Source organism: Mytilus galloprovincialis, chromosome 13 (assembly GCF_965363235.1).
Source record: "Mytilus galloprovincialis chromosome 13, xbMytGall1.hap1.1, whole genome shotgun sequence".
NCBI lineage: Eukaryota > Metazoa > Mollusca > Bivalvia > Mytilida > Mytilidae > Mytilus > Mytilus galloprovincialis.
The window spans coordinates 15,564,753-15,580,708 of NC_134850.1; the positions used below are offsets into that span (position 1 = coordinate 15,564,753).

A 15,956-nucleotide genomic window follows, 5' to 3' on the forward strand; every position below is an offset into this window, starting at 1 on the left:
CCGGACTGCAACGGTATTTATCCCTTTTTAAATGTCTACTTGTTATTTTTGTAGTTGGCTTGCGGACTTATTGACGTACAACATCACCTATTGTTCATAACAAAAACACATGCTGCTATAAAATGCTTATTTATTACATATTGTTCTGTTTAAGGTAGTAGACATTATTTAGTTTATAAACGTGTAACAAACAGCCAGAACAAAAAAAAAATGTTTCCAAACTCTTAACCAAATATTCAAGTTAAAAGACAAAAGAGACACAAGAAACAAAAACAGGCCTTCAAATATTACCATTAAAATAAGTGATATTAGAACAAACAAAAGCATATATACAAAAAAAGCATAACACTATTCCTCCTATAGAAATATGAATAAATTGGGGTATTAGAGTAAAAAAAACACAAATAAAATCTAAAGTAGAATAAGATGACACGTAAATTGTTACATTTTACTAGTAAACTTGTCAAAACCGAAAGCAAATTTATTTTGCATGTTTATAACATAAATTTGAGATAAGAGACAAAAACTACAAGGTGTTAATTGCCTGGCCTCGTTATGTAACCATGCACGCTGGGATGTTGAGATAGCAATGTATACTCCGAGTTATCTGTTCTTGGAAGGAATTTTTCAATAAGATTAGATTACCTCCCTTAAACCGGACTAATTCTTGGCAATGCAGGAGGTGAGGTCCACCTCCGGGTGCGGTATTTCAAGTATAGTTGAAACCTATTGGTTGCATTCGGCTGACCTGTTATCTGATTCCCATACTGATTTTACATAAAATTATCATGCCACAAACAACTGAATATACTATGGAATGCATGAATCGATTGAATAGCAATTGTTTTTAAATGTATATCAAATTTATAAATTGTCATGTTGAGCTATCTAAAAAAATACTGAAAATCCTAGGTATATATATTTAGTAAATAGTAAGTGCACATGATTGCTAGAAAACGGCAATGAAATGTGATATTGATGCCAACGTTAGCATGGTTAGTAACGATAATAATGTAATAAAAATAGATACGAAATACGAAAAAAGACTTGAAAACATTGATAATCATAACAACATACAATTCCAACCTAAAAATTAAAATTAGAATTATCTATAAAAATGTTAGAAAAACCACTCGACTCTTTCTCCGAAAAAGATAAAAAGGAGGAAACAAAATACTTGAAAACTTGACTTGTATTTCATTCATGTAGGTTACGCAATGGCAACATGTTGCAATCACGTGGGAGATAAATTTTACACATTTTGTTTCATTCATAAAATTCCACAGGTGTCGGATTACACATATGACGTCATCCCATCAGCATGAATGAAAAAGGGAAGCTGAGAATTTTAACCGGAAGTTGTAATGAGTAAATAAGATTTTTTTGTAAACAAGTGAAACGTCTTAAGATTTATATAAAATGTTATTTTGTCGTTGTTTAACAAATGGAGATGTTTTAATATGAAGATTGGTAAGTCATTAAGTAATTACTATTTTTGAAATTTAACCTATGAATCATACAAGCACTGCATCAATGCAGTATCGAATATTGGCAAAGTTCTCAGTGAAATAAAAATATGACTCATCCCTCGACATTTTGTTTGAAGAATGCGTTAATCCTAGAATAGCTGAATGTATAACACATCATCAGTCATTTTCGTAATTACGGATATATGTAGATTATTTGTAAAAAATGTAAGTATGATATTAAAGAACATAAATCATATAATGGACAAAATAATTGTAAAAAAAAGGGGGGGGGGTGTAATTTATTTTTTATTCTCTGTAGATTTAGGTTATTACATTCAAAAGAAATACATTAAGGTTTCTTGTTTATTATCTTGCCATCAAAAAATAGGTATTGTCTTGAAGGCATGTAGGAAAAACTTTTATTTTATTTTTATGACCAAATGAGACACATGCACATCATGCACATGATTCAGTTTCATTCTATGGAGATTTTTTTCTTAACAGAACAGACTGACAGGATATGCTAGAAAAAAACCCTGAATAACATTACATTATGTCATTATATATTGAGACAATAAGCAAGTTTAACATTTAAAAAATGATGAATTTAAAATGTTTAAAGAAATAATTAGAGAACTAATGCATTAAAGATAATTGTCTCAAAAGAAAATTTTGCTCTCTTTTATTTTTGTCTGTTGAAAAAAATGACTGCAAGGTTGAGGGAAACAAACATGCTTTTCTGCTTGGAATAGTGCAAAAAAATAAAACACATTGTAAAATAGCTCAGCTTTTTTTTATAGATTTATACTACGTTTTGTGACATCTTTTTCTTTCTAATATTAGTTTTTCAACACAGGTCAAACCTAAATTGAAAACTGCCTATCAGTTTACATGTAAATAATAATCAAATCAAATCATGTCATTAATTGCAATTCTTACAGACAAAAATTGGCCAACATACATGAAAACAGGATTTCCTGCTGATTAATATTGTTTGGGTTCCATAGTAATGAAAATTGTGGTGTTGCATGTACACAAAAGTTATAAAATTTAAACAAAAAAAGAATATTATTTAATACATGTATACTATTATTATTTTTGTATGTACATGGAATATAGGCATGATAGGGTCTGATATTTATTAGTATGACCTGGGAACAGTATAATATATATGTTCCTGATATGACCATTGTAACAAGGACTTGTATATACAAATCCTTGATTGTACATGAAATACTAAGGTAAATTACATTAAAAAAAATAGTGTATGCATGTGTCCCCTTTCATTGATATTTGAATTGTATTGTTTATATATATGCCTTCAACTCCTTGGAGAAAAAATTAAGAATGGAAATGGGGAATGTGTCAAAGAGACAACAACCAATCCATAGAAAAAACAACAGGAGAACGTCATCAACAGGTCAGCTGGCCCCTAAACAAATATATACTAGTTCAGTGATAATGAACGCCATACTAATTTCCTAATTGTACACAAGAAACTAAAATTAAAATAATACAAGACTAACAAATGCCAGAGGCTCCTGACTTGGGACAGGCGCAAAAATGCGTTGGGGTTAAACATGTTTATGAGATCTCAACCCTCCCCTATACCTCTAGCCAATGTAGAAAAGTAAACGCATAACAATACGCACATTTAAAATTCAGTTCATGAGAATGTACATCTTTATAGCAAGATCTTGTCTAAAACAAATTGAAAAGATAATGGAGTGTTGGATGAACAAACTATACACAATTCAGTTCAAGAGAATGTACATCTTTATAGCAAGATCTTGTCTAAAACAAATTGAAAAGATAATGGAGTGTTGGATGAACAAACTATACACAATTCACAGATGACTATGGAATTATTTCATGATATACAAATGGAGCTGTCTATGTTTAAGGGTGTTGGTATCTGAGTGGTCTATGTAGTTCATTTACTGTTTAAGGGAGCTACCATTTGATTTTTATGGGGGAGCTAGAATGAAATTTGAAAAAATAGGCAGGACAGGAGTTTTGAGTAAAAAAAAAAAGTTAGGACAACAATTTAGGTAAAAAAAAGTCAGGATAAACTAAAAAAAGGCAGGACCAAACAGAGTGAAAAATAAAAAGGCAGGACAGAGATTACAGCTAAAAAAAAAAATGCAGGACAAAATTTTTCATCGTAGCACCCCCCCCCCCCCCCCCCCTCCTCCATAAAAATCAAATGGTAGCTCCCTAACTTGCCGGTCAAAACTGAGGTCACTGAGTAAGAGTAGGTCAACTGAATCACAATGCAAACTCAATTTGTTAGTCATTATTGTATATTTTGTATAGGTTTAAATAGACAAATGTTTTGTTTTCACAAACTTCATCAGACACAACAACAACAAAAAATCTTTATAAATTAAAATGTTTAAATTCCAAAGGATTACAGACTTAAAAGTATCACTATATAACACTTAGAGGAAAGTGCATTATGCCATACATAATTTATTGTGAAGTGAAAGGTCACCCTTAAGAGAGTCAAGGGTTTTATATACATGTATAAGACATCCCTGTAAGGGATGGGAGGTCCTGGACTTTAGTAATTGAGAAGTCAATGATGCCATTTAAGAAACAAAAAGTTCCCAGACCTTATAATAGATTTAAGAAGATGTGGTATGAGTACCTATGAGACAACTCTTCATCCGAGTCACAATTTATAAACATGATAAAGTAAACTATTATAGGTCAAAGTACAGTCTTCAACACAGATCCTTGGCTCAGCTACAAAGCCGAAAGGGCCCCAAAAATGACCAGTGTAAAACCTTTCAAACAGGAAAACCAACAGTCTAATCTGTACCACACTAATGAAAAAACTTTAGAGAATTTTATAATTTTTCATTTTTCTTGCAGTGAGTGCTATCCTAGAATGAAGATGAACGACTGGTAAAAGATTATGCATGTGATGGAAGGTACCATGATGTAAGTATACTGCCATTTCCTTACAACATTTACAAATAATCGGCAGCTACAGTGTTAAGATATACAAATATGCAACTACAGTTTTGTGCTCGTACATTGCAACTTTACTATAAAAAATAGCAAATATTAAAAATGCTAACAAATACACATCTAAATAAGAAACTGAATTGCAAATATATACATTTTGTACAATGTATTGTATACAAGTCATGTATATATATAAATTATAAGCAGCTGCAGTGGTAACATATATGAAGAACCCAACAATTTTCAAAATACAAAACCTTGTATCTAGTAAAGTAGGGACCTTGGTGGCCGAGTGGTCTAAGTAGTTACTACTGTAATCACTGAGGTCGTGAGTTTGAATCCCGCTCGTGCGTGTGCACTGACTTCAATCTTAATTGACTAGGATTGTTAGTTTTCCTATTGAAGTTCAGTGGTTTTCTCCTGGCACTCCGGCTTCCTCCACCAATATAACTGACTGCCATAAAAGTTAAAAGTGACATTAAAACACTAAAAAACAATCAATGTATAGTCAAGTAATATAGTATCTTGTATAAATATAGAAATGAAAAATATAGAACAATACTTAAGTCATTGCTGCTCTGCATTCAGGAGCTATCAAGGATTTGAGGAAAGGAGGGTAAAATTGCATGAAAAGGTAGATATAGTTTTTTTTATGATTTTATGCAAAACAAGAAATAATTTGCCAGTGCCACTAACCTCCAAGCTCAAAACCTCTCGTTATTGAAAAAGATTTAAAGATAAAAATTTCATATACATACATGTATACAATGTACTTACAAAATGCATTAAAAGCAGTGACTATAAATAATCGTATGAATGTGTATTTTTTTTCAGTTAAACAATGGGACATGTACACTCAAAAAAGAAAAGACACAAGTACAACAAAGAACTAGCCGATTATATCAATAGAAATGTGCCTGACTACCATAACAACCAACACACGGTAGATCCTGTTGACATTGATCGTATATCTCATTATAGCGAACCTTTTCTACAGAGTTCCTCCACCATACAACAAAACAGCACAAAAAAGTGGGTGACAATGCCTATTACCCATGATTCTCGAGAAGGATCACCGCTTCTTAAAGCTGCACATATTTCCTACAAAGACATTAAAGTTGACGACCATCCCGCACTTACAAAACTCCAGAACGAACAAAATACCCGTCTGGAAAAAATGGAAGAAAGAATGAACCAGATTCGACTGCATGCTATGCAAGAAGCAGACCGACGCAAATATGCATATTTATTTAGAGCAAAATCTAGACAAAGTCCAACTAAAGACTTGATAAAAGTACGAAAATGTCAGATGGACAACTATTTATTGAAAACGCGACAAAGTCCTACAAATGACCTCTTACTGAAAGCCAAAGATAAAATAATACTAAATTCTAATATCTGTGATGAAAAAAATAATCAAAAACTTCAGTCCAGCATTGATGACAAAGGGGAGGTAATCCCTGTCACTGTTGTGACCGAAACCAAGAAATCCACGACAGAAATTGAGAAGTCCAAAAAGCAACAGATTGTACCTGCATTTGATACTATTAATCTAAGTAAGTTATTTAGAACTATGCAAAGGCCTGGACTTTTTTTAAACACCTGCACAATTTTAGTCATAACCAATGAGACACTGATGACCTGTATAAAACAAAGCTAAATAGAGATTTCAACCTTGATTGGTTAAAAAGAAATAAATTACTAGTATCAATTGAATGAAGACAAAATTTAAAAAAACAGCCCAAACAGAAAATAAAACATGGACAAAAAAGTTTGGTTTCAAGAAGAAAATTTCCAAATTACAGAATTCAATTTTGCTAAATATGAATCCTCACGGATATAATTAGCAATTTTATTAACTGCATGCAATAAAAATGTATATATAAAGGAAAATTCAATTGAAAGAAAACAATAATTCTCATAAACCATAGTTTATTGTTTATCTATTGCTTTGAAGGGTCTATTTTATTTGCAACTTTTCTCTATAGAAAATATATACATGTATAAATACCATAAGACTGTTTCTGTTCTATTAAAGATACTATACACATTTAAAAAAAAATATATGTTAAGCAATCAACAATCCATCAATCATATTCATGATATTTGCAACGTTTTTACAATTATTCTTTTACAAAAATTACACAACAAATGGAAGTTTTTAATGACCTTGACTGGCTATACAGCCCTTGCATGGTCAAAAAAGTTGTGCAAAGATAAAAGACTAGTAAACAAATTCTGACATATGATTGAATTTGTTTTTAAACATTCTTGTTTGAATATAATTATTTTCTTTTTCAGGTGATCCAAAGTCTGTTTTACTCCTGCCATTTTTGTTGCCTATATTTTTACTGTTATTTATGGTTAGAAGTTTTGCACAGTCAGAAAAATGGAAGAAAGATAAATCCAAATAAAACTAAGGGCAGATAATTCTGTAAATTCAGAAATTTTTAAGTTTTGATTAATGGAAATTTATTTATATTTGTGGGCATTAATTTCCATGGACAGGATTAAAACAATAGTATACCTTTTTGGAAACTTGATGTTTTGGTTTTGACAAGATCTACATACATGTACAAGCCAATAGGAATTTTTTTTAAGTTCATTCAACACTAAAAATGATGGTTCACCTTTTACACAGAAATCCATGAAAATTGTTGCCTCACAAAAAATAATGAATCTACAGAATAAGTTATACAACATAAAGATATTAAGTCAAATTATGCAAAAATCAATTTAAGTAAAAAGCACTTATGGATTTCTGAAATTACAGTTCTTCATTGACAACAAATAAAAGGCGGGTATTTTATAAGAAGCAAAAAATGACAGACAGAAATAGGGCAAACTAAATTGGAAGAACAGAACAGCATCTTGGTAATGTGCAATCGATTTTGATAACAGGTGCTTAAACTTTTTCAGTTTTTGTGTACAAACTTGTTGTATATGTCCTACATTAATCTTGGTATAGTGCTTTTTTATATTAATGCATCAGTTTTTAGAGACAATGTAATTGTGAATTTATTGAAACAGTGTAAACATGTACAGTGTTCTAGCTAGTCAAAAATAGGGGGTTTAGTGTCCTTCTGTCCTTTTTGTGCCCCCTGACATCCCTTTCTCAGACCCTCTGCCCTATGAGTTAATGTTTTCTAAAAATCAATACTTTTCAATGCAAAAAATATGTATTAGCTGGGAAAATAGCTTTCTAAAGTACTATAAGAAATACATTTTTTTTTTATATCTTTTAAAATGATTTTATGGCCCATTTCAAACAAGAATTTTTCATAAGAGGGGCTCAAGTCATGCTTCCCTACATAATAAATCAACCAAATTTTTCAGAAAATCAGGGGGGGAGGGGCCTGGCCCCCTCCTGAATCAACCTCTGTCATGACACTACTCTGACCTTAAATCCTAGCTACAACACAACTGTATATTTTATTTAAGATTGTTATTTACACATATGTTGTATGAAATACTTTAAAAGTTATCATTTTTCAGGTGTACTAGTTTTCGCTTTTTCGTGGTGTCTATTTATAAATGTTTAGAAGGTCTAATGAAGCATGTTAAGAAAGTTCCTTAGAAGGTTAACTAAAGCTTGTATTGAAAGAACTCTAGAATGTCTTATAATGCATTTTTAGAAAGTACCCTAGATGGTATAATGATGAATCTTATTCTAAAAAAGAAAAGACAAGTTTCTGAAACTGGCACCAAGGAAATAGATAATATCAGACATGAAAATAAGCAAATTGACCTGCCACACTATATCCCAATTCATTAATTCAGAGGAAACAAGTTTTGATTATATTTTATTGGAATTTTGCCTGAAATGTGTCAGTTTGAAATTATTTCTAAAAATTGTCCCTCAAAGGTTACATTGGGAGATGGACTTATAGTATGTATATGCAATAACCATATATGTAGCTCAATAAGCCACCCCCTGTTTCCACCTCAATAGAATGCTCAGAACATGTCAGCTCCAGATATTTTTCTGAAATACGGTAAAAAATGTTTGTATTTGAATGTCTTTTAATTGGTTTGTTACTTTTTGTTTTGTATTATATTTGTTTCAAACACACCCATTAAACTGGCGGATCTAGAAATTTTCATAAGTGGGGGCCCACTGACTGCGCTAAGAGGGGGCCCGCTCCAGTGACGCTTCAGTGATTCCCTATATAAGCAACCAATTTTTTTCCCAAAAAGGGGGGGCCCGGGCCCCCTGGGCCCCCCCTCTAAATCCGCCTCTGTCATTTAGGTCACAGCAGCATACATATACAAGTAAACAATAAATTTATATACAAATTTGGAAAAAAACTTTATCCAATGGACCAATATATCCCATGTGTGTATTAAATTAAAAGTTTTTACTTTTGCTAGAACTGACTTCAGCTCTCAAGGTCAAAGCAATAAATAAATAATTTTATTATTTATTATATATATTGTCACAAAAGTGGGCTTATTTTATGCAATTTTGAACTTTATTGTATTTAATGACTATATAACTGTACATTTCATGTATAGACATTAAGTCATGGTTTTTTTTATGGTCAGAAAGATGTGCAATATTTTATTTTGGATATACTCAGCATTTTGTGCAATTAACTTTACATTTATTGTGTGTTCATACCTCATTGTGTACATTGTGTAATTTTAAATGGAGTTAATGATGTTTTTATAATCACACAGAAAGGCCATTCTTAACAAATTCTGTGTTTGATGTTGCCCATCCATACCTTGTAGGTTTTTTTTGTTGCCAAACATGAGTAACGTGTTTTAGGCAAAAAACATCGTTTGAGCACGAAAGTGATAAAAAAAAATTAACGAACTGTCATCAAAATGATTTGAGTATGCTGCTATATAGATTGGTAGGTAGGCAACATTGAACAATTTGAATTTTATTTTTGGCCCAACTCATAAGGAGTAGACTATTTTCATATTAATGACTTTTGAAACTATTATTGACTCATTATTCTCTTCAGGTGTCTCTGTGGTAGGACATTCTGATTCTCAGTCAAGTAAGAGCAATTGAAAATTACTGTTTTTCAATGATTTTGTTGTAGATAGAAAACATTAAGCTGTTAATTTCACCAATTGCGCCAAATGTAAGCTTGATTTTACTTTTCTGAGTTGCTGTTACTTCACCTTACTTCCAGAATATCCTACCACAGTGTAGGAAATCTGTTGAAAAATTATAAACTCTGGATTCAAAAGTTTGTAAATATATAAAATTTGTCTACAAGGTTTTATATTCCCCATCCACAATCAACAGCCAGTCCATGTCCATTGAAGTTCTATATCATATATTTGTGTAATGTTGAAACCAATTTTTTATCTGCTTGTATCAATTGATTGTATTTTTGGTGTACAACAAACGAAATGCATATTCTCTTCATCTGTGGGTTAATACAAGCTAGAAATTCTGTCCCCACTCCATACTGTGGATAGAACAGGATTAATTAAATTATTGTCATTTTGTAGGTAAATATTTTTGATATATTTACCAAAATCTTTCAAATTAGAGTTTTCAGCCACTTTTAAAGTTTACAGTTTGTTTTTATCATAAGAAATTTGCCATAATGTTGTAAAAAATATTTAATACTCACAGTAAACTATAATATTGCAAATTTTAGTAAATATTTAGATACCATCTAACTGTAGGAAAAAATAAAGGACTTTTTCAAATTGACAAACCCTGAGAAAGGACCTACCCCCTGAGAAAGGACCTACCCCGTGAATTTCAGTTGTTTGCCGTTATTTTATATTTTTTTCCCAAAACTTTTTGGCTCTAAGTAGGACATTTATTTTTGAAATGCACAATTGATACATCAGAATTTTTACCCCTCATACATTTTAAAATCACAAATTAAATATTTGAATAGACTTTTTCAAGTTCTGACACCTTATTAATGTGAACATCAGATATTGCTGTGTAAATTAGAATCTCATCAATGTGTAAAATGTTATTCATATGTGTTCTAAAATGTCATAACATTATAAGTATGATAAGTGTGTTCATGATTTTTTTTTATACGACCGCAAAATTTGAAAAATTTTTCGTCGTATATTGCTATCACGTTGGCGTCGTCGTCTGCGTCGTCGTCCGAATACTTTTAGTTTTCGCACTCTAACTTTAGTAAAAGTGAATGGAAATCTATGAAATTTTAACACAAGGTTTATGACCACAAAAGGAAGGTTGGTATTGATTTTGGGAGTTTTGGTCCCAACATTTTAGGAATTAGGGGCCAAAAAGGGCCCAAATAAGCATTTTCTTGGTTTTCGCACTATAACTTTAGTTTAAGTTAATAGAAATCTTTGAAATTTTGACACAAGGTTTATGACCACAAAAGAACGGTTGGGATTGATTTTGGGAGTTTTGGTTTCAACAGTTTGGAATTAGGGGCCAAAAAAGGGCCCAAATAAGCATTATTCTTGGTTTTCGCACAATAACTTTAGTTTAAGTAAATAGAAATCAATGAAATTTAAACACAATGTTAATGACTACAAAAGAAAGGTTGGTATTGATTTTGGGAGTTAAGGTCCCAACAGTTTAGGAATTAGGGGCCAAAAAGGGACCCAAATAAGCATTTTTCTTGGTTTTCGCACCATAACGTTAGTATAAGTAAATAGAAATCTATGAAATTTAAACACAAGGTTTATGACCATAAAAGGAAGTTGGTATTGATTTTGGGAGTTTTGGTCCCAACAGAATAAGGGGCCCAAAGGGTCCAAAATTAAACTTTGTTTGATTTCATCAAAATTGAATAATTGGGGTTCTTTGATATGCCGAATCTAACTGTCATGACTGTGTATGTAGATTCTTAACTTTTGGTCCCGTTTTCAAATTGGTCTACATTAAGGTCCAAAGGGTCCAAAATTAAACTTAGTTTGATTTTGACAAAAAATGAATCAGTTAGGTTCTTTGATATGCTGAATCTAAAAATGTACTTAGATTCTTGATTATTGGGCCAGTTTTCAAGTTGGTCCAAATCGGGGTCCAAAATTAAACTTTGTTTGATTTCATCAAAAATTGAATAAATGGGGTTCTTTGATATACCAAATCTAACTGTGTATGTAGATTCTTCATTTTTGGTCCTGTTTTCAAATTGGTCTACACTAAAGTCCAAAGGGTCTAAAATTAAACTTAGTCTGATTTTAACAAAAATTGAAATCTTGGGGTTCTTTGATATGCTAAATCCAAAAATGTACTTAGATTTTTTGATTATGGGCCCAGTTTTCAAGTTGGTCCAAATCAGGATCTAAAATTATTATATTAAGTATTGTGCAATAGCAAGTCTTTTCAATTGCACAATATTGCGCAATGGCAAGAAATATCTAATTGCACAATATTGTGAAATAGCAATTTTTTTTTTAATTAGAGTTATCTTTCTTTGTCCAGAATAGTAAGCAAGAAATATCTAATTGCAAAATATTGTGCAATAGCAAGATTTTTTTTTAATTGGAGTTATCTTTCTTTGTCCAGAATCAACTTAAATCTTTGTTATATACAATATACAATGTATATTCACTTTTTACTACCAACTGATAAATTAAAATAATCTTTACCATTCAGTGATAACAAGCAGTTTTTTTACATCTTAATATTTTATGATGTATTTAAATGAGTAGTTATTGTTGCAAACTCCAGTAGAAATTTTAATTGAGATTAGTTTTGGAATAAGGGAAAGGGGGATGTGATTAAAAAAATTGGGTTCAATTTTTCTCATTTGAAATTTCATAAATAAAAAAGAAAATTTCTTCAAACATTTTTTTGAGAGGATTAATATTCAACAGCATAGTGAATTGCTCTAAGAGAAAACAAAAATGTTAAGTTCATTAGAACACATTCATTGTGTGTCAGAAACCTATGATGTGTCAACTATTTAATCACAATCCAAATTTAGAGCTGAATCCAGCTTGAATGTTGTGTCCATACTTGCCCCAACCGTTCAGGGTTCAACCTCTGCGGTCGTATAAAGCTACGCCCTGTGGAGCATCTGGTTTAAATTTATTTTTTATGGTCTAATAGTCAAAACTAAAATTATAGGGGATCAATCTCTTTGATTGGAAAAAAAAATATTTTACCATATAATCTTTAAGAAATGTTGGTACAACACACTTAATCCACATTTGAAAAGAAATAAACAAAAAATAAAGAAAAATACTGAACTCCAAGGCAAATGCAAAAGGGGAAGTCCTAGAATTATTTCAAAGTAGAAGCGTGATTTATATACAACTTTAGTAATATATGTATCATTTCTTCATTTATTAATATAAATGACACTATAAGGACTTATGTGTAGGTTGTTTACCTTTAGAAAAAATGTGAAAGTCACAAAACTCTCATCTTCGCTAGCCAAGGGTTACGATCCCTTCCTGTGGAGAGAGCGGCAGTGGATTGTAACCCTTGGCTAGCGAAGATGCAAAACTCTATTCACAATATATTATTTATTGTGGGTACTAGTCCACCCATTACATACACTTCATATTGGTTATGGTAATTTTACCAGTGCATGATGGGAGTTATCATAGAGAAGTCAAAATTTTGTCCCCTTTAGAATTTTTTGTGTATATATGAGGGTCTAGATTGGTCTTTATCTCTGTATCTAATTTTACAGCTATATTTCTCTCTTTTTTAATATCTTTATTTCTCATTATTCTCTTCTCTGAAATTGTTTGCTCACTTTTCTCTATTCTATTTATTCCCCCCCCCCCCCCCCCCCCAATTTATTCTCTATTTTGTAAAAGCCATCCAGACCCTTATGTTTCATACAGGATAAAATATTTTTTTTAGAATGGTCAGGTTAAGAATCCTTTTTAACTTACAAGTATATTGAATAGAAATCTTTTAGAAATCCAAATATTTTTTTTAGAAATTCTCAATAAATTTTGATATGTAATATAAATTTTACTTAGGAAGAAAATATCTCACTTATTTTATTCAGGTAGAGCATTTCTTCTCCATTTTTTATCTTATTAGTTATGAAAATTACATGTATTTTGTTTTCTTGTTTTGTATTATTAAGAAAACAGCACATTGTAATTATAACGATTTTTTATCTACCTTTTATTTCTTTACCTGTATAGTAATTATAAACTTTTAATATGTCATTTATTGCATAACGGGGGTATGTGCATATAGTTTATAATAAAAAATCCTATATTTTTAAATTTATTTGGTGTTTATAGAATTTATTAATATGATTTAAATCGTCCTGAACATGTACGAAATATATGCCACTGAATGTAAAGCAAACAACAACCAAAAGAAATAAGATGTGGTATGAGTGCCAATAAAACAATTATCCCTCCTAGTCGCAATATATTAAAAGTAAACAATGATAGGTCAAAGTGTCGCCTTAAACATGACAAGTTTAAATTAATTCAAACAGGAAAAATTGAACCATCTACATGTGTAACCTATATAAAAAATGTGAGAAACAAAAAAGACTTATGAACAACATCAACAAATGACAACCACTGAACAGGCCCCTATATGTTATAAAATAGTATGTGGTGTAGATTGTTCTGAGTTCATCAATGACATAGCAACTAAAACACAGTATCTAACAGTGAACAACTAGTCAACAGCAGACAGTCTCTAACAGTGAACAACTAGTCAACAGCAGACAGTCTCTAACAGTGAACAACTAGTCAACAGCAGACAGTCTCTAACAGTGAACAACTAGTCAACAGCAGACAGTCTCTAACAGTGAACAACTAGTCAACAGCAGACAGTCTCTAACAGTTAACAACTAGTCAACAGCAGACAGTCTCTAACAGTGAACAACTAGTCAACAGCAGACTGTCTCTAACAGTGAACAACTAGTCAACAGCAGACAGTCTCTAACAGTGAACAACTAGTCAACAGCAGACAGTTTCTAACAGTGAACAAGTGGGGAGAGGCTTTACCACTAATAATAACAAACAAAGATTCCCTCCAAAACATACACAAACAAGAAATAGTTTTGTAACTCATTATTTTATATTTTCTGCCCTTCGGTTTTCCTATCAATGTATGCAACTGGTCCACATCTAAATTATGTTTGACCACCTCAGTCTGTCTTTAGTGTGTGGAGGGTGTAGACTCGATACAAGCCAGACCTAACAAAAGAATTGGAAATCGAGAATTGCTATTTCTCTTTTAAGCATTAGACATTGAACTTTTGCTTCGTTTTCAGAATCATTTATCTTGATAGAACGCCAAGTCTTCTTGCAGACCTTGTGAACTAGCATGTTATGGTTAAATGTGTGCCAGTGGGTCTTTCTAGTTCGAATCAGGTTTTCCTATCAAATTAACATGTTTTTGTTCCGAGTTGCATGTAACATTTGCTATACTAGATGTTAAATACCGATTCATCATCATCTTCGTCGTCGTCGTCTTCCTCCTCCATCCCCTCATAATATTAAAGAACTCTCTTCCAATTGGAAGATTAAGATTCACCAGAGATAAACACACTGAGATGTAATAGTATGGCCTTGAACATTACAATGAGAATTAAAAAAACATACAGCAAACTAATCATCTAACCAATCTATAAAAAGCCCCGACGGGAAACTTGAAATTATTTGTGTTTCGGTGTAAAATAACTTATGATGAATATTTGGATGACATTTAATTATAATTTTACTGATAATCAACAGAAGTTGCATACCTCAACAACATTGTGTGCCAAATACTAATGAACCACTTCCAGAAAAAATCCACTGGTCTGCTTGTAGTCGGAATAATGTGTCCGAGTATGGTAAAATGAGACACTGACAAGTGGTCCTACATTGTGCATGTTGTGAACTAGCACGTTAAAATTCCATGCACCCTGCGTCAAAGGAAGATTTGTAGTAAATTCATAATACGTATCCTTAATTCAAATATGCATCTCTAAATACTTGCCACTGGACGCTTGACAGTCACCCATCTAGCGGCATCTCAGTTTCGAAAACCAATAAAATACATATGAGTGTACCGGTGTTTATATGATGTTGTGCAAGTAATCGCCTTGTAAACCTTAAAGTCATAATAAACGAGTGACCGGTGAAAAATAATGGTATTCCAATTCTGGAACCCAATGCATACACACATCATAAACTTAGTCTTCTGTGTACATTCCTTTAAAACAATCCATTACATTCTGATTTATCAATCCTGATGTAACTTTCTTCCAATGTAAATTATTTCATTGTATCAATAAACCAATTTTTTTAGACGTTTCGGCCATTGGCCTTCTTCAGTTCTTTATTTTTCCTCACAACTACATGGCTGACATTACCTTTGTATTTCCTTTTTCAATCATTTTTCAACCCTATTAAATGATTGAAAAAGGAAATACAAATGTAATGTCATCCATGTAGTTGTGAGGAAAAATAAAGAACTGAAGAAGGCCAATGGCCGAAACGTCTCAAAAAAATGGTTTATTGATATAATTATATAAAGTATGTCCCCTATTGGAATTTTGAAAACAAGTAAAGTATTTCTTTAATTGAAAAAATAAACGATGTTGTAACATTATATGCAATCTTTTTTTC

The 15,956-nt window shown here is 31.6% G+C and overlaps 1 protein-coding gene across 2 annotated transcripts; it reads left to right on the top strand.

The window, feature by feature from the left end:
* Nucleotides 1-1,333: 1,333 nt before the first annotated feature.
* On the top strand, nucleotides 1,334-6,980 carry LOC143057309 (uncharacterized). Of its 2 annotated transcripts, none has more exons than XM_076230606.1 (4): nucleotides 1,334-1,470; nucleotides 4,347-4,415; nucleotides 5,277-5,998; nucleotides 6,744-6,980. In XM_076230606.1, exons 3-4 carry the CDS (start codon nucleotides 5,284-5,286, stop codon nucleotides 6,854-6,856), a joined length of 828 nt encoding a protein of 275 aa, XP_076086721.1. In that variant the 5' UTR covers nucleotides 1,334-1,470; nucleotides 4,347-4,415; nucleotides 5,277-5,283; the 3' UTR covers nucleotides 6,857-6,980. The 2 variants fall into 2 exon arrangements, with proteins under 2 accessions (XP_076086721.1, XP_076086722.1); XM_076230607.1 differs by lacking the exon at nucleotides 1,334-1,470 and adding an exon at nucleotides 1,564-1,694.
* Nucleotides 6,981-15,956: the final 8,976 nt, after the last annotated feature.

Coding starts and splice junctions, on each gene's coding strand:
- LOC143057309 (XM_076230606.1), top strand. CDS start 5,284: ATGGGACATGTACACTCAAAAAAGAAAAGACACAAGTACAACAAAGAA. Junction 5,999..6,743: donor ATTTGATACTATTAATCTAA/GTAAGTTATTTA, acceptor TTTCTTTTTCAG/GTGATCCAAAGTCTGTTTTA.